Source organism: Pelmatolapia mariae, linkage group LG4 (genome assembly GCF_036321145.2).
Source record: "Pelmatolapia mariae isolate MD_Pm_ZW linkage group LG4, Pm_UMD_F_2, whole genome shotgun sequence".
Classification (NCBI taxonomy): Eukaryota; Metazoa; Chordata; class Actinopteri; order Cichliformes; family Cichlidae; genus Pelmatolapia; species Pelmatolapia mariae.
The window spans coordinates 21,119,768-21,139,548 of NC_086230.1; the positions used below are offsets into that span (position 1 = coordinate 21,119,768).

A 19,781-nucleotide genomic window follows, 5' to 3' on the forward strand; every position below is an offset into this window, starting at 1 on the left:
TCACGGATGGCAGTAGAGCTGAGTTCACTGGTTGCTATTGCCCCACTGGTGCATCACCAGATGCCAAATGTTGTGAAATGCCCCGCGTTATTGTAAGATTACTCACCGCTCTTCAAAGCCTACGGTACTGCTGTGTGAAGTGCCTTAAGCATTAGCGTCGGATGGGTTCACCGCTTAAACATTCATCAAACAGCCAGAGTAGATGTCCTCGTTTGGGGGGGGGGGGGGGGGGGGGGGGATTAGCTCGTTACCACTGATTGCTGTCCTGATGCTACGATATACATTTAAACTGTTAATTAAAACCTTATGTGGCCCATCTGATTGTGAATGGGGAATAGGTGGGAGAAAAACAATCCAGTGACTCAAAACACATGCTGCTACACGTGGGCTCACAGTCACGTACAGTTCATGTCATACAACAGCTCATAAACTATAGCCGGGTAGGAAGGTTCCTAGCCTTGCGCCAATATGTAGCAGTTGTCTCCTGCTTTACCTGCCTCTTCCTTTATTTTTTCCATCTTAATAGATAAAAAAAAATCATACATGTTATTGTGAGACACTGATACAAGAGTAACTGGCAAACTAAAGCAGTTCTATATAATTTTTTAACCTTTCTCTATTCTCTTTCCATCCATTCACCCACTCTCATCACTCCTCACCTAACCAAGACTGCCACAATCCCTGGTTTAGCGGGCCATAAGGCTTACAGACACATTGAAATCTCAGTCAAATGGCTTTTTATAGATCATTCGAGGCCTAATCTCACTATATGGCAGACTAAGTGGAATTGCTGCTTTGTTGTCAGGTCTGGTCTGAGTGCTGTTATTGCTGGATACACAGCCTGGTGAAGTGTGTTGATTCAAATTAAACCTACACAGCACATCAACCCATAGCTTCTAGTAACAGATAACTGATGTCAGGGGGCAAGACCTTACACTTTCAGTGTCCTGGTAAAAAAAAAAAATAAAAAAAATACATGAAATGAAATTAAAAGATCCCTCTAATGTGCTCCACTCTTCCTCTATACCGGACTTTCAGCCTGAATAAGCCGTGAAATGTATTTGACCAATTCTAATCAGACTACAAATGGAAACCATAAAGCTGCTGTTATCCCACAGATTCTGTACATCTATGGGGAATAAATCAGAGATTAAAGCGATTATAAACATTGACATTAAAACCTCTCTAGTGGACAAACTATGTGATAACACACTTTCTAAATTTACACCAGGCATTATGAGTGCATATAAACATCATTAGTGCATATCCTACAGGTCTAAAGTGCAAGTCTGTAACATGAAACTACAGTAAATACCTGGTAGTTTCCTCTAAGGGATCAAATAACTGGGGGAGCAGGTAAGAGACAAGCTACACCCTTGGACAGGTTGTAGGCCTAACACAGACAGAGAGAAATGGCCATTTACACCTACAGCCAATTTAAAATCACTAGTTAACCCAAACCAATGCTTGTCTTTGGACTGTGGGAGGAAGCAGAATATTGGAAGAGAACCCAGAGACAGGGATAACCTCCAAACTCGACTGAGAAAGACTCCACCTTGGACGCAAACCACAACCTTCTTCTTGTAAGGTAACAGTGCTAAGCACCACCCAGCCACCATTTCCCAATAATGGCTATTATTATTATATCTATTCTAACAGATATTTTTTTTGCTTTACATCTATGCCTTTGGCAGATTTATATGCCACATTCCCCTTCTGCAACCTCAGTTGGATTGCTAAGTAAACGACCAAATTATTAATGTTTATAAAAGTTGGTGTCTCACCAGCAGCTGTAATGCTAAAGAAATAAGAATTATTATAATGCAAAACAGAGAAGAGCAGAAAATACTTATATAATAGATGGTATTGCATTTCTTTATAGTGATCACAACTTTGTGCAGCTGCTGTACAGTGAAATTATAAGTCAAGTTTACACTGCAGCGATAAAGAAAAAAATGCTTTTACTAACCAAAAGCTTTACATCACAAGAAAAACCACTTTAAGTGTGTGCTCGTCCCTTCTGTTGTAGCAGTCCCCTTTTGACAACAAACCACAAGTGCGACCCGCCCTCCTCGTTCAGTGCCTCCCTCCCTCCTGGCACCTTCCCTCCCTCCCTGCCTTCTGCCTGGAATTCCTGAGTGTCTGAATGCTCTGGCTGGAGGCCATCAGTAGCTCGCTGAGAAGTTTCCTGTTGCACCCTCTCCCTCCTTCACTCCATCTATCCCTTCCTTTTCTCCTTCTTTCTTTCCTTTGCTCTTTTCGCCTCTGCTCTGTTGTGTCTCGGTCCTCTTTCTTCTTCTCTATCTCTGCACCTTTTATCTCTTCTCTGTCTTTTATTTGTTGATGATGTATGCCTAATGTCTTTTTAAAACCCTCAAAAGAGCAAGTGGCAATTTTGTGCTTATTCTTCCCTGAAGCATGTTAACACATGTGTGCTTTTTCCCCCCCCTATATATTCCAGCCACTGTGACTCCAGCAAAAATAGTTTTTCCTCAATAGCCCTTCCCTTGTGGCTCCATGCTTGCTGCTATTACATAATCTTGTGTAAGATCCTGTGTGCCTTTTTGCAGTAGAGTCAAAGACAAGAGGTAGAGGTTTGAAGGAAAAGTATGAAAATTGGAGACACCAGCAAAACTTTTTGAAATCCTTATTATACATATGTTTTTTTTTTATAAAATGTTTAAATACAGGAAATAAATTGGCTTTGTAGTATTTAAACCAGGATCTTGTGTAGTATTCAATCAGAGAGGAATGTAAGTAAAGTAAAGTAAAATTTTATTTATATAGCACCTTTCAAGATACAATCACAAAGTGCTTCACAGAAGCTAGAGCATAAAACATAACATAAAATGTGATAAGAGTGAGGGTGGAAAATTAACATAAAGGGATAACAAAGCAGTAAATGTAAGAAGAGCAAAAAAAGCAAATAATGAAGAAATAAATACAAGAAGAAAAGGGGAATATGGGGCCCAGAGGAGGAGGAGGAGGAGTGGAAACTGAGGTTTCCTGTTTGAGGAGGTGGCTGGCTGAAGAGGACAGAAGCAGGAAAAAAAAAACCCTCTCCTGTGTGTGTGTTTGTGTGTTGAGTGATCCATCAGGGGCTTAAACGAGAGAGGGGGGCGAGGGGGTGTAAATGGGGGCTGTGGCTTGGGTGTGTATGTGTCAGCAGAGGTTATTACTTCGAGAAACGTCAGCGATGAGACAAGTGTGAGGGAAAGAGTGACCATTTTTGGGTCTGTTTTTCGTGCGTCTCTAAATGCAAAGATTCTAATCATCGGCTTTTAACGCGGCTCAGCTGATGATAAACTAAAACGCCTTCGTCGCATCCTTCTCGAATTGATCTCACCTTTGACACGAATCCATGTAAATCTGACTCTTGAGGAAAACTGCAGATTGGAGTCACAGTTATTTAGAGTACTGCGCTTGTTTGCTTGAAAATGTGAGGGTATTGTTTATTTCCTCTAGGCCTGGGTCACAGATGTTGAACAGGGATCAGAGGTCACACCACACCCTCACCTGTTAGATATAAAGTCCTGCAGGTCTCAACACGACTGGTGCTGCAGCTGTGGGTCGCTACACATCAGCGCCAAGCCACAGAAAACCTAGAAACACATTTACTAAGAGAGTTACTGACCTTTAGTTCATTAAATGTGCCAGGCAGCCGTTGTGTTTGCTTTGTGATGGCAGAAAGTCCACATTTAGGTCTCAGTAACCCCATAATTATTCTGTTTAAAATGTGATTTAACCACACTGTGCTATAAAACGTTTTTGGATTTCTGAGTGGACTATACTGGCTCAAAATCTTTAGTGAATCTGATTATGTTCTATCAACTGATATATGCGTATACACATAAGAAGACTCCTTACTGCATGCATACTCTTCCACGTGCATCTTCAAATAATCTATTCCATTCTAAGCTATAGACATAGTCCTGTGCTAAAGTCTTGAAGCACTCATCATTTATTTATGTTTTGCTAAGAAAATAAGTGCAGCAATTTATTCAACAAACAAGTGCAAACATACATGGAAATGCAGTATATTTGTGCTTATAGTTCTAATGAGTTTGAAAGTCAGTATTTGGTAAAATCATCTTTATTCTTCAAAACAGCCTGAACTCTCTCAGCCAAGCTTCATTGTAATTTCTTTAAGTCGTTTGCAGGAATAGTTCTCCAGGCTTCTTGAAGGACATTCATTCTTTGGATGTTGGCCGGCTTTTGTTCCATTCTCTGCTAAGATGATCTCACGTTGCTTTAATAATGTTGAGGTCCAGGCTCTGGGGAAGCCATTGTGTGTGTGAGTGTGTGTGATTCTTCTTCTTTTAAATCCAGGTATGCTTTTACTGCATTGGGAGTGTGTTTGGGATCATTGTCGTGCAAAAAATAAAGCCATTCCCAGTCAGATGCTTTCCAGATGGTATGGCCGATCAAAATCTGATGGTACTTTTCATAATTTCAGCAATTTTGACAATATCCTCAACACCACTGACTGAAATGCAGCTCCAAACTATGACAGAGCCTTCACCGTGTTTTGCAGATGGCTCTTGTTTTGGCACCTCAGTCTTTCCTCCCTGTTTCCCTTCCTTAAAGAATGGCTTCTTGAGTCTTCCACTGAGACCATTTCTGATGGGGCTTCGGTGAACAGTAGTTGAATCAACACAAGGACCAGATGCATCTCTCAGGTCCTGTGTCATTGTTTTTTTTTTAATTTCCTAAGGAAATTACTTACAGATACTGTTCATCTGCTCTAGATAGTTTGCTTTTTTTTAGGACAAGATTGCACTACACACCACTCCACGTTATGCCAACCTTTTGGCTAATAGCTCTTTGGGAATCACCTTTTTGGTTGTTTAAAAAAAACCTTTCATGCCTGTGAAACTGTGTTATATTTGGCATTTTGTGTTTTTGTGACAGCTATGACAAAACTTCAAAGGAACTTCAGAAAGCCTAGAGAACTATTCCTCAAGACCACTTACAAAACTACAATAAAGTCTGGAAACTTGGAAGCAAAGTGTCAAGAAATGCGTGGTGGCTAAACTTTTGCACTTTATGCGTGTTAATGTTAAATCTTTTTTTAAATACGAATGAAATTGTTTCAAATAAAGCTGTATTCACTCAAATATATTCATAATGGTATTTTTAAATATGTGTAAATGATGTCTCTGATTAATTAATTTATTCAATTAATTGTTTTACTTATATATTTATTGCCAGTTTAATATTGGCTTAAATGGTATTGTTTAGGTTAACTCCATCGGTCACTAGAAGCTATCTTTCCCATCATGCTTTTTTGCTCTCTCTGTGTTCTCTTCACGTGTTTGCGTGTGCATTTGTGTGTGTGTGTGTGTGTGTGTGCATGCGTGTGTGTGTATAAGAGAATGGAGAGAAAAAAGAGAGCAAAGAGCCCCGGGGAGAACTGGCTTGCCTCCTACAGACCACCTCCCAGGGTCACAGCAGGAGGGAGATTAAGTTACAGCCAAACTCGGAGGGGGTTTCACAAAATGTGTACGCACACACAAACACATTCCCTCACTCTCTGAAACCCACACTGTGACAACAAAATATTGCACAATGCGATTTTATAAACTGTAAAATAATCATCTTATACTGCACAATTATAATGTTTTCTGATGCTTTTTATTGGCGCTGGTATCTGCACCATCAGACCAAGCAGACTGAGCTGAAACGCAATCCTCCCCAGATCAGATTAGGGTAAAGATCAGTCGGTCAGAGTGGGGTCAGCAATGATCCATGTGAGCCTAGCCTCAGAGCACAGGGGTGTTGAAACACATAGCCCTCCTTTGACCTGAAGCCCCCTTGCACTATTTCACCCTATAAGTAACCGTGCCGTCTTTCTCACACCCTCCAGTCTCGACCCAGGTTCACCCCTGAACACACACATACTCATACTTTATCAAAGCAAGGTCAGCAGAGTAAGACTCAGGTGGAAGGGTTATACAGGGGAGTAAGTCACAAGGGTTGTTAAAGAGGACATGCACAAGCCTCCTTTTTAGCACGCTTCCTCCTCCACTTCCTCCTCACCCTAGTATATCCTCGCTGTGGCCCCCTCGGTCATCCCTCTGCTCCGCTCTCTCTCCCGCTCAGCTGCTGTAGTCAGTGTTTACTCTGCTAGAGCGAGAGGAGAAGGCCCAAAGAGGGACAATGCCTCCTTTCAGAGACACTGTTGACCCCCACGACTGAGCGAGGAAGTCTGCATGGGGGCCAGCCAACACCCCTTCCCCAAACTTCACAGCCATCCGCCACTAGGCTTTATACAAATCCTCGCATATCACACAGACGTGCACACAGAGCACCGTACTCTTTCCACCTCAGTATCACTCTTTCTGTTAGGCACCCTTTCTCTGTCTCATTTTTCCCACAAGCCCCCCTCTCAGTGACTGAGCGTGGAGTCAAGATCCCGTAAATCCTGTCCAAGATCCACACTCTGTGAGTCACTTCCCAGCCACTCTACTATTTCTCCATTAAGAAACAATCACAAAGGCAGGTTGAGGTGAAATTCAGCACATTCATCAAGAGTTATACTTGTCAAGTCCAGTAACCTGATGAATGAGTAGTAAAGTAGGGGGGAAATGCCCTTTGCAGCCAATTTCCAGATTTGACTGTCTGCAGGCTGCACTTTTACTGCATGTCCACACTTCTCCTGTCTGTCTGGGTTAAAAAAAAAATACAAAGCAGGTGTAGCACCTCTGGGATCACATCAGTGAGGTATGGATTGCTCTAGGCTTTGTAGTTATTGTTTAGCTCGCTGTCATCAGGAAGTCCAAGAAACTTTTAGGTGAATCTTGTTTTAAATATTTGTCACATTGTTTACTTAGGGGCCCCTTTCTTTTATAAGGCCTTCAGGTATTACCGTTTACTCATAGCAATGAACATAATAGCCCCAGGCTGATAATGAATAAAAGCCAATGGAGCTTTAAGCCTACAAATGACACATGTGCAGACATTGATCAGTTATTTTTTATCAGCTTGCTGCTGATTAAAATAATATTTTTCCTCATTCATCTCAAAGAAATTAAAGCTGTAGTTCAGTGGACACATGTAACCCGAATAAGTAAAAAAAACCCTACAACTTAATGTTGAACACTTATTTATTTATTTGGAATTTAAAAGCAAGAAAAGACTGGACAGTAAAGCTCTTTTGGGGAAAAAAAAATGGCATTTTCTCAACATGCAGCAGGACGAATGATATAAACAATAGTCTTTGTTATGCATGGAAACAACACTTTTCTTGGCTAGCTGTTGTTTGAGTGGGCTGGGGGCTGATGCAGAGGCGTGTTTAATAAATTGGAAAAAATGAACTGCATAGTCCATTTTGTGTGTGTGTGTGTGTGTAATGAAAAACTTGGGACATTGTCTAATGTATCAATAAAAACAGAATATATCAGGTTATTTTAAATTTGATGTCACCGCAACATCTCAAAAAAGTTGGGAATGGTCCGTGTTTACCACTGCGTACCATCCCCGCTTCTTTTAACAACAGGCTATGGATGTCTGGGAGCTGAAGAAACCAGTTGATGGACTGTTGGGAGAGGAATGTCGTCCTGTTTTTGTCTGATTTAGGATTCTAGCTGCTCAACAGTCCTGTGTCTGCTTCGTCTGCTTTTTCATTTCATGATGCATCAAATGTTTTCAGCTGGTGAAAGGTCTGGGCTGCGGGCAGGCCAGTCGGGCACGGAGGCCACTGTGAAGCCATGCTGCTGTAATAATTGCAGTATGTGGTTTTGCTGAAATATGCAAGGCCTTCCCTGAAAAAGACATAGTGTGGATGGGAGAATGTATTCCTTTAAAATCTGTATGTACCTTTCAGCACTGATGGTGCCCTTCCAGATGCACAAGCTGCCAATTCCATTGGAGCAAATGCTACTCAGTACCATCACAGATGCAGGTTTTGGAACTGAGTGTTGATCTCAAGCCGGGTGGTCCCTCTCTTGGCCAGAAGAGAGAGGGTCAATGTTTTCCAAAAATAATTTCCAATTTCAATTCGTCTGACCACAGAACAGTTTTCCACTTTACCTCAGTCCATTTTAAATGAGCTTTTGCCCGAAGAAGACAGCGGTGTTTCTGGTTCACATATGGCTTCTTCATAGCGTGATAGAGCTCTAACCTACATTTGTTCATGGTACGGTGAACTGTGTTGAAAGACAATAACTTCTGGAAGTTTTTTGAGCCCATGCAATGATATACATGACAGAGTCATGCCTGGTGTTAATGCAGTATTCCCTCAAGGCCTGAAGATTTTTGGTCTTTTCCCTTGCGCACAGAGATTTCTCCAAATTTTCTGAATCTTTTGACAATATTATTTATTTTGAGCAACTCTTGTCTCTCTAAGATGCTGTTTTTATATTCAGTCTGTTGCCAGTGAGCATAATTAGTTCTAAAACATTAGTCGAGCTGTTTCTTTTTACTACCCCTTCCTTTTCCAGCCTTTTGTTGCCCCCAGTACTTTTTTTGACGTATGCTGTTGCCATCAAATTCAAAATGAGCTGACATATGTTTTAAATGGTGCATTTTCTCAGTGTAGACATTTTATATGTTTAGTATGTTCTAGTGTCAGTGGGTTTATGAGATTTGCAAAATCATTACATTCTGTTTAGTGTAATGGTATGCACAAGGAGCAGCCAGCAGAGAAGATCTTTTGTGTGTGGAGACCCTGGTAGTAGCTCTCTACTTGACATCAGGTGCCAAATCAAATTCTATGCCAATGTTATATGGATTCAGAAATTCCATATCCATTCCTCATTGCATTTTATAGCATGGATCATAATGCCGATGGGTCCCTGCATAGGATTGAGCAGGATTTATAGAAAGGTTAAGCTGATTCCTGGTCTGCGCCTCGGGGTGAGGGCTTTTACGCATTTAAAGTGGATGACAGGCGATTTTCTGCTACTTTGGCCAAACAATAAAGCCAAAAAATTTCTTGGCAAGCACGTATGGTAGGAGTTACAGCAAGTTAGTCATAGCCACCCAGTACAGCAGAGAATGGGAGTAGTATTAACTGCAGCAGATGCTCATATTCACAATGAGATTTTTAAATGTTTATTTTCACAGTTAATGACAAAAAACTCCACTTGACAGCAATTACCAGTAAAATCCCGCCTTTATTGTTAGCAACATTCATTATGTGTCACCATATAATTTACAATAACCGTGTGATTGAAAACAATAATAACTGAATCTCCTCGTTTGGAGGTCTGCACTGGTGAAGCGAGAAGCATACAGCCGGTTAAGGACTAACACGCAAAATCTCAGGTTCTGTGTTTTATTGCGACACCAACATTTCTTTAACCCAAGAACCTTTTACATCATGCAAGTCATTTAACAGCTTCACATTTTTCATGTGTTCATTGGTTGTGTGGTTCACTATATTCTGGAGAATGGACACAAAGAGCTTATTTTAAAGCAGAATGCATGATTGTCGGGTTTTTTTTTAATTATTAGTGTGCTTATAGGAGGTAATATTTTAATTGCCCACTGATGCTGGCCTTTGGGATTTTTTTCCCAAAGAATTGTTGTAAGATGTGTCTTTATGTGCATGTGAGGAAAATGAGTGTCTCTTCATGCATCACAGCTCATCTCACCGATGATGCTGCTCTCATACAGTGCCTTCTTCTGTTTGCATCAGTACGTGTGTGAACTATCATCCTCTTATCTATGGCTGATTGAGTCTTTACGCCCCTCCCAACCCCCTGGCTGTGTGTCTGTATTTGTGTGTGTGTGAGCTGGTGGCGATCCCTCGTTGGGATGGCGAACCTGGTGACCTCCCTGCTCCATGCCTCCCAGAAACAAGGGCTTCTCATGTGGCTGCTAGCCAGTTGCACTGAAAGCCCACCATTCACGACTAGCCATCCCTTCTATGAGTGTGTCTCGGCATGTGTGCGAAGGAGAGGGGGAACAGATGGATAATTTTTGAAATTACAGTTTGAGCAATTGCTTGTATGCATGTGTGAGCAAGCATGTATTTCTGCAAGAATCTGTGTGCATATGGTATACACTTTATAGACACTTAAAATAAGAAATTATAAAACTATGCAACTGTACAGATGGAGAAGATGTTTGTGTAGAGAAGCACTGAATTCTAGGACTTTATGTTCAGAGGATAGCTTGGCTTAAACATTCAAAATTGTATGGCATAGACTGTATGTAAATGATAGTCCCTTTAGCTTTGTAGCTGCCACTATAGCAATGGAAACATTTACATGGCAGGCTGGGATTATTAGCTGTCAGCTAATGCCAGCAACCTTGGTCAGCATACTGAATCCGTAGAGCAGGGATGAGAAAGTCATTTTTAAGTGGGCCAGACCAGTGAAAGTCTCCTTTCTGTCAGTGTAAACAAGTTTAATTAATCCCCAAGATATCTTAATAAAAGAAAAAGAAGTGCAATTTTAATAAAACATCTCAGTCTTTCTACGTGATAAAGAAATGCTGCTCCTGAGAAAAGGAAAGAAATCTGTGAGCACAACTCTTTGGGCTTAAATTCTAAGAAATGAATGTGAACAATTACAGAAAGAAGAAGTAGTTCTGGTAGCTTATTGGCCAGTCTGTCCTATAATATAAAACTGAAAGTTTTTATTAATTAACAGAAACAGTCTTTTTTCAGCACTTTCTATAGTAGATAGTGTAAAACCAGGAACTTTCTGTCATTTAATTGTTTATTAATTAATCACTTTATTGTAGTATGAATGGCCATGCTGGAGTTCTGTCACTTAGAAAAGCTATAAAATGTAGATTTTCCCAAGCCGTTCAGTGGGTCGGATTGGTTTCTTTGCCGGGCTGATTCTGGCCCCTGGACCTTATGTTTGACATCCCTCCCATAGACTGTATAGGTGACACAGATTTTTGCCAATTAATGCAAAATAACATACTAATAAACTGCCAGAATTTCACTCACTCAAACCCAAACATAGGTTTTTTGAGTAGGAAACAGTAGAATTAAAAATACTCCAAAACACAATTGGAGCTCTAAAATTGAGCATTTATCATAAAATGGGGTGTGCTGAGGTTTGTCACAGACCTCATGTGGATGACAGTTAGACATAATAGACGTGATACAACCATCGGTTACTAGTGAAAAATATGTATTCCCTGACTGGATAGCAGTGGTTCCTGGAGGTTGCCTGCTCTCGGTGGGGGAAATCAGATTCAAAGAGGGCAATGTACCAAAAACTTCTTAGTGATTGCTTAGTTGTTAGCAGATTACCAAAGTTACTGTAGTTTTTCACACATGTCTACTAACCGAGCAGTAGTACAATTTGGTAAAGTGCAATAAAGAAGTGTTGCTAGAGTAAAAGCTGTGCCTCAGCGCAGCAGCCAGCTTGTTTCATAAGGTGCAACTTAGACTTTGAGGGCGAATGGTCTCCATTTACACTTTCAGTACAGCTCAGAGTGTAGCTCGCCAACGTTTGCGGACAAACCTCAGGGTTTGGAGTGGGTGTGCAGGGTTTATCATAACTGATTTCAGCTTCGACAGCTTTCAGACCCGGCCGCAGAGTCAGCGCAGAGTCAGCGCTCTTGATAAGTTTGTCTACACCTTCTTCCCAGTAGGCCACAGCAAAAAAACAAAAAAACAAAACAAAAAAAAAACAGAGCAATGGCCACCACCGTATGGTAAACAGCAGGGGTTTAAACTCTTTGTCCCTTACTGTACACCACCTGCCTGTGGCCAGTCCAAGTTGCTATTGAGCTGCACACCAGGGAATTTAGAAAATGAACTGAAGCCGTAAAAACTGTCTGGACCACAATAGAATTCCTAATTCATTTAGTCAAAAGAATGTGACTTTTTATTTAGGAAGTTATTGTTAAGGATTTGAACTCATAAATATAACAATGGGCTTCATGGAGGTGTCCAGTTCCTGAGTCAGAATGAGAGTTAGAAGAAGAGTCGTGCCCACAGCCCCCAGTCTGGGTCCAGAGGTCAGTGTTTTTAGAGGAGGGAGGAGATAAATGCAGTGGGTACAGCTGAACTTAAAGACCTTCAGGGTTTGGTCTCAAAGGTCTACGGTGTCTGAAGGTGCACGGTCTCAGGGGTGGGGGTGATGTGACGGAGCGAAAGAGTGGCCAAGGGGTGGAGAGAAGTCAGGCTAGCGGTGGGGGTGACCATCTGGATCGGATTGTAGACATTCCTCAGGATGAGTGTTCGTAAAGGTCGAAGAAAAAAAGAAGCGGGGTCACTGGGCCCTCGGTGTGTGTGTGTGTGTGTGTGTTTATTTTTCTTTAGCTTAGTCTGTGTTTCAGTTTATGATTGTGGTCGGTTCGGCAATGTTTAAGGTATTTCTTACCCAGTGGGATCGTGGAAAGGGAGATACTTTCAACAACATTTACGTGTGCAGTATTGCAGGTGTATATTAACGCCGAGCTTCCACGCACTTGCAGGAGGGAGGTCTGCGATCATGCTGTCGCTGGACGAGCCTCTGGACCTGAAGCTTCCTCGGAGGGCCAACGGGAAGGACAGAGGGGCGCGCAATCCTCCTCTCTCACCGCTGCACCCCAAACATGCTCGCCAGCTCCACATGGCAGATGATGGGACAGCAGTCATAGAGCCTGCCTCACCAGCATCTCCACACACAGGTGAGTAATAACAAACCACAACACAATTGTGTCTATGTTTAAGTGGACACACTGAGGCTAGTGTCCCTGTGTTGTGTTTTCATAGGCGTGCAGGTGGTCCCTCATGATCGAACAGACACCCCCACCCCCCCTGCAGTGGACCTGAGCATGTCTCCATCCTCCCGCCACACCCCAAGCTCTCCAGAAATGACCAACGGAAACTACATCCCTTCAAGCGTGAGTATATCAGAGCTCAAATTCTCTCTCACACACACACACACACACACACTCTGACAAGCAAATATAAGTGCTCCAAATCCACATTTTCTCATACGCTTTTCTTCATTCTCCTCCAAGTTGTTGTTAAAATGAACACCGTCTCTCACTGCAGCGGTGAGTGAGCACACTTTCCTGTCGACAGCTAGGAGTGAGTCAGCCTGCTAGGGTCAGCAAATCAGGAACAACATCGGGTTGTGTCACACTCACATAAGGGAATCAGGCTATGGAAAGGGTGGGAGGCCTCTGTGTGAGACAGAGTGGCAGAGTGAGGGGGTAAGGTCTTATCAAACACCTCTTGTGTCCCCAACAAATACCTTTGTCTGTGCAACTTGGACTCAGTGGCCCTGCTGGCATGATGTGTGTGTGTGTGTGTGTGTGTGTGTATGGATGTTGGTGTGTACATTTATAATCGGATTTAAGACATGCAGACCTCACGCCGCCTAATTCAATTCCCACGCAATTGAATTGAGGCATGCTGGCTGGGGCCATTCAGTCGCCCCACATCTTATTGAGTCTCACACATCCCTCCAACCCAAACCCACTGCAGCACACACTTAACTTATCCCCTGTGGACATAGATAGGAGACTATCTGTCTATCTTACCGTCACACCCAAAAATAAGACATCTTACAAAGTAGCTCACACACTTTTTCCACACAGAGCTGCAGCTCAGTGCAGGGAAATGGTGTCATTTTATGAAATTTGTCACCTGCGCATTCTAACACAACTGAAGACTGTGATCTCTCTGTACGCTCTTTTTCTCTGTCTGTGCTCCCCTTGAAATCTCCTTGTACCTGTGCGGCTCTTTGTAAACGCAACATTTCATCCTTCCCGTTCTCTCCTCGAGCTAAGATAAACTGTGTGTGTATGACTGTGTGTGTGTGGGTGAGCTGGTGCATTAGATCTTTGAGCCCCAGCTGAGATCCAGCGAATCTTACATCTCTCATGCCGAGCTCAGGGATGTAGGGAGGTTTTGTAGTGCACAGCGGGAAACTACTAGAGGAAAAGTGGAATGGATTTTTTTTAAGGGAAGGACATGAATCTGCAGTTCAGTACTCCATTGATAAAAAGCAACACTTTTACTTTGTCAGTCAGTCCGTCCATCAGCACCTGTCATCTGGTCTGTTTTTCAAATGCAGCGCACCCCACAGCTTTAAAGCTGGAGGTGCAACAGCTAGTACTAAACAGAAGGTTTCACCCTCATACAATCATAACTATGGACAGTGACAGCTGAGTTTTATTTACATGTATCCTTTCATTTTCTGGGTTTTATGATATTTTTTCTGGGATAGGCACAACTTTAAACTGACCTTTTTTTAAATTACAGTAAAGCTTTTGTGCAGCAGTTTAATAACTCTGTTGCTGTTTTCCCTCTTTTTTTTGGTTTGTTTTTACCAGAATTCTCATATCTCACAGGCCTTCCAGTTCTTTGTGCCAATAGGACATGGGACAGGACTTCACCTTCCATCGTCTATGTTCATTGGCCAGACTAGTGACAAGAGATCCTCTCCAGATCTTTCAGCAGATGAACAGCTAGCCTGTCATTGGAAGAAGGTAAAGCTTTTTCTGATCCCCTTGCAGGGAAGTTTGAATCAAATCAAAACAACTGCATCGTCACAAGATTATATTCAAATGCTTTTCCCTCCCTTAGTGCCATCTGCTGTTTGACTCCCTGCAAGACCTGGTGGACCACGTTAACGACTTCCACGTCAAACCTGAAAAGGATTCTGGGTACTGCTGCCACTGGGAGGGCTGTGCTCGCAAAGGGAGAGGGTTTAATGCTAGGTGAGTTGAAATCTGTTCTTTTTGTCTCTGAGGGGGGAAATTCAACAAGTGAGAAGTAGATTTAAAACCTTTTCGTTTGTGTGTGCCGCAGGTACAAAATGCTCATCCACATTCGCACTCACACTAATGAGAAACCCCATCGCTGTCCCACCTGCAACAAGAGCTTCTCGCGCCTGGAGAATCTCAAGATACACAACCGCTCACACACAGGTCAGTGGTCGGAGCCCAGTGAGTACTGACGGATATCTGAGGCAGTGTTTGCTATACAGTTAAACTGTAAAGTAAAAATTAATAAGGAAGTTCTTTATAATAGTCAGCTTGTGTTTTTGATGGCTTCTATCGAGTCATATTAAATAAAACATGACATTTTGTAAATAGTGGTCTCCATTAGAGTAAGAAAGCAGGCTAAACCGAGCTGTGCTCATTGGCTGACTTGTGATTGGAGAGTCAATAGATAACAGTTGTTTGGTTTCAAAAAACTAAGACGATGACTGCAAAAACACTCAGCTTGAGGCTGTGAAATCCTTCATATAAAGTCTCTACTTAATTCCTAAGAGGGCTTTTGTTTTTGTGGAGTAGATTTTTAAGATTTTCTGAATGGATCTAAACTTATGTATCTCTGTATCTCTCCCCCTGCAGGTGAAAAGCCCTACATTTGTCCGTATGAGGGTTGCAACAAGCGCTACTCCAACTCCAGCGACCGCTTCAAACACACACGCACGCACTATGTGGACAAGCCCTACTACTGCAAGATGGTGGGCTGCTTGAAGCGCTACACAGATCCCAGCTCTCTCCGCAAGCACATCAAAGCCCACGGCCACTTTGTGACTCAGGAGCAGGGCTCCTCGGGTGGAGTGGGCTCCCTGTTAAAGGGAAGTCAGAGCGGGGGGTTTACTAGTGGTAGTGGTGGTGGGAAAGATTCAGAGTTGTCCTATGTGAGCGGAGCCCACATTATAATCCCAGGGGCAGCGGCTGCTCTCCTGGGAGGCCATGCTCTGCAGGGCCTCGGTGGAAGCCTGCCCCTGTCCCCACTCAGTTCTCGGCCCCTGGACCTCAGCACACTGGGCTGTGCCAACTCCCCTCCTGGCAGCTTGGGAGGAACATCCATCCTCTCTTTCAACGGCTCCCCACTGGGTCTCACAAAGTCCCATCTTCTCTCCCCCGCGTTTCCCTCCTCAGCCCTGGGCCTGCCGATGGTGCCGGTTCTGGGGCCCGCATCCGAGTGCGGGGCCCAGAACCACCATGCAAAGAAGGGCAAAGGAGAGGAGGCAGAGAATGAGGTGACTGGGGGGGCCCTGAACCTCTCCACAGGAGGGTCTCATGATCCTTTGTCCTGGGTGGTCATCCCCCCAGGCACTGTGGTGCTCAAGCCAGCTGTGGTCAACTGATACACACCCACACACGCACCCACACACATACACGTTTTACTAACACACATTCCAGAAGAGCTCAGGGGGTCGGGATGGGAGGGTCAATGCCATAGTGAGGGCCTGGGCAGTCAAAGGTGATAGGGATTGGCTTGCACAATCACATCCAGGCAATGCATTGGGATAGAGACACTTAAAGAATAAAAGCATACTTATCAAATCGGCAATCAGCAAAAACAAGTGAAAACACTACACCTCACAAGAATGAGCTTGCAACGGAAGCCTATCGCATTGTTGGCAAAAAACTAAACTTGAGGCCCAAATGCTCTGTTCAGGAAACTTGTATGGCTATGTACTTTTAAGGCCTTACAACAGGCTCCTCTTTCCTCTCTTATTTTATACTCTACTCATTCCTGTTTGCTGTTTCTATGGACAAGGACCATGAACGTGACAGTCTTAGTGCTCTGTGTTCTTACAAAAGTCCTCCTTCATTGACAAGTATTTATAAGACTGTACTTTGACAGTGTGCCTCCAGCTTCGCAGTGAGATACACACACACACACACACACACACACACACACACACACACACACACACACACACACAAAATAAGTGACGCGCTCACATTTAGGCAAACAGGGGGATTCTCAAATCACTTTAAAGTTTTGACCTATTTCTCGCAGGGCGCTGTGATTAATATGATCCAGACAAACTTGCCAAACCAAAGCAAGTGAACTCAAATGTATTTGTGTGGGGGGACGAGACCATTAAACACAGCGAATAATAGTGTCAACTGGCTATAGTATCGAAACCTCAAAACTGCTGCTAACTATTGACAATCTGTCCCCAGTTTGGGGAGAGGGTGACCAACACAGACCAGCCTAGTCCACCAGAATGTGTACGAGGTGTGCAGACTAGGGGCTTTTAGGGGCACAGAGCGAACTGAGGACATAACATAGACAAACGGTGTTACATCACCTGGCAATCACCAATCGTTTTTCAAGTGAGATTTAAGGCACTGTGGTGTAGCCGACACCCTCCAACCCCCCTACTAGTAGGACGTGACACACACGACATCCTGCTTGCCTTTTACAGAACTAGCACTGTTTTTTCTCCTGGATTGTCCAGCTGCTTTCCCGTAATTGAATCAACACGGCCAGTTTGCGTATGAAAGGGCCACTGTGGCGATAAACACTACTGTCTTGTATTTTTTTTTTTAAGTAACCCGACCCAAAACCAGCTGTGAAAAACAGGTGGTCGTCCAGTCGAGGTCCAACCCGGAGCCGTCGGTCGAATATTTGTCCCGAGTTCAACAAGTTTTCACGCTGTGCCAAAAGTACCTGGAAAACTGCAAGCGGGATGTTCGCATTGTGCCACAGAGGAGGGGTGGAGGGGGGGTGTTATGCACTCAGTGCCACATACAGCTGGACTGACTATGAAGCCACACTATTGCAAACTGCCTCAATTTACTCTGTCCAAAGGGGCAAAAATGGACAAAACAAAACAACAACAAAAAAAGACTCATTTAACTTCTGGGAAACTTCTTCTCATGGTTTGATAAAGCTGTCGACATGCACTTATCACAAACTATATCCCTTGTGTGTTCTTATGAAATGTTACACGGTTCTTTGATCAGTTGTTTTGCTCTCAGTCCATTTTTTTCCTGCTGTGGGTCCTTCCAGACGCCTGTCGCTCAGTAATTGTCCGTGACACTGACTTTGATTGCTGCGTGCACAGAAGAGAGAGGTCGAGGAGCGGGAGAGGAGGATCATAACACAAGGAACATTCCCTCAAGAGACTGACATAAACCCCAGCCCTCCTCTCTCTTCACTCCTCCATCTCTCCCCTCTCCTTCCGCTTCATTGGCTGTCTTCTTTTTTCGTCACTTTATCCAAGGGGGCGATACATTCAGTTATTGCTGTTTCGTGTTTTCTCTCTCTCTCTCTCTCTTTTTTTTTTTGCTGTTGTTCAGACGAGACATTTTTTCTAATGTTGAAGATGCTTCTTGTGTTCTGTCATGGCTGCTCTGCAAATCAGCTTTCTGCTGTCGAGGATGAGTCTTTCGAGAGGTCGAAGAGTCGAAGAGAGGGAGAGCTTTGGTTGGTTTTCCAGCAGCAGTGGTGCCCAATCTGACATCTGGGAGACAAAAGGGATATTATTATAAATCTGAAGGGTCGGGTAATAATTTTTAAAAACTTTAAAAATGCTTCAGTAGATCAGTGGATGACACTAAGTCTGTTAGCCAGCCCCTTATTTTGCCATTAAACCTATATGTGAATAATCTTTAATCTTTCTAGAATAATGAATCCAGTGTGATTCTTTTGCCCCTCAGGATCATTTTAATAATTGAAGTGATCTCTATCATCTAGTGCTGTCATCCACCCATCCATCCTCTTCAGGATTAGTAGGGGTGCTGGTGCTTATCCCAGCTTTTACTGGGCAAAAGGACAACTCACCAGTCTGTCACAGGGCTAACAGAGAGACAGACCACTGTTCACACCTATGGCCAATTTTTTCCATTGTAGTATGTTATCGTGTACTTTAACACACTGCCTTTCCCAAGCGTAACTTCACAGAGACAGTTAAGTCCTCAGTGTGGTTTCCTATACAGTGTCACAAACTCCTTAACTCCTCCCCCCTTGGATGCCTTCTATGGGTAACCTTTGTTTCTCTTTGATCTGAGTCTTTTCTGTCATATTGCAGATCTGCTTCCAGATCAAAATGACTGGGCATCAGAAGTGAGCTCTGCCTATACAGCTTACCAAGGCTACCCTTGGAAAAAAACATAGAACCTGCTCTAATGATCGTCAAACAACGTCTTTATTGATATGTAAAGGGCGACGTTGTTAAATTTCTTAAAGAGTTAAATGAATCAGTGTTGTAAGGAACGGTATCAGTGTTTGGGGGATCTGCTGAACATATAGTAAGACTAAGACCATACACTGTGCAAAAAGACAAGGTGGCAGACACAGTGATCTGTAATCTGTTCAGTAGGTTTAGGTTCAAATGAATGATGTCCTTGAAAATGTGGATTTTCTATCAATAGATGTGTGCAATTTTCATGCAGAACAAACAAGAGGCAGCACTTCCAAAACTTTACAGATTCTACTGAAACCTGGCAACCCTGATTTCGAGGCCATAACTGCAGATTTGATCCCTTTTGTCTTAAGCCAAAAGGTTGGAACCACTGCTTTAGGAGGGATATGTTGCTTAATCTGAGCATCCGGTAGACTAAATGACATAGCAGTCCTCCCAGACAAACACACCGGTGTGTGACACTGAGGGAGTGTGAGCATAAAACATGTCTTTATTGAGAGAGTATCCGAAACAAACAAAAAAAAACAACAAAAAGGAAAACATCTGACTGTGAAATGTTGGGCAGCACTGAGAGAGCGTGAGAGCAAAGAGAAAGGCTTGGCTGAATGAATAAATGAATGAACAAGGGACGGGGAGAGATGAGAGCAGAGGCTGTATGCCAGTGGAGGATGGCTGTGCAGCGCAGCCACTCTCCATCTGGCCACCTACCCCGGCAAACGGCCCTCTCAGCTCTGAAGTTGCTGTGCTGTGCTGTGCCCAATGTGGCAGCCACTCAGAGGCATACCAGCCTGCAGAAAACTAGGCCACTGAACTCTAGCTGCCCTCTGGGTTTTTTTCCTTTCTTTTTTTTATAGATTAAACCTACAGGCTCAACTCCCCCACCTCCCGGCCAAAAAGCTTTTCTTGTTTTGACAGGGATAGTAAAAGGCCACTTTCACAGCAAACAAAACAACTATAAACCCCCGTGCCTGA

General features: G+C 43.2%; 1 protein-coding gene across 3 annotated transcripts in view; it reads left to right on the top strand.

The window, feature by feature from the left end:
- Positions 1–19,423, top strand: part of glis2b (GLIS family zinc finger 2b) — a 28,660-nt gene extending 9,237 nt beyond the window's left edge. For 2 of the 3 annotated variants that reach the window (XM_063471861.1, XM_063471862.1), the window contains exons 2-7: positions 12,388–12,582; positions 12,668–12,798; positions 14,239–14,394; positions 14,492–14,625; positions 14,717–14,835; positions 15,265–19,423. In XM_063471861.1, the coding sequence (XP_063327931.1) occupies positions 12,405–12,582; positions 12,668–12,798; positions 14,239–14,394; positions 14,492–14,625; positions 14,717–14,835; positions 15,265–16,013 (1,467 nt within the window). In that variant the 5' untranslated portion in view covers positions 12,388–12,404 and the 3' untranslated portion in view covers positions 16,014–19,423. The remainder of the gene's footprint in view (positions 1–12,387; positions 12,583–12,667; positions 12,799–14,238; positions 14,395–14,491; positions 14,626–14,716; positions 14,836–15,264) is intronic. The other variant, XM_063471863.1, reaches the window with a different exon arrangement.
- The last annotated feature ends 358 nt before the right edge of the window (positions 19,424–19,781 follow it).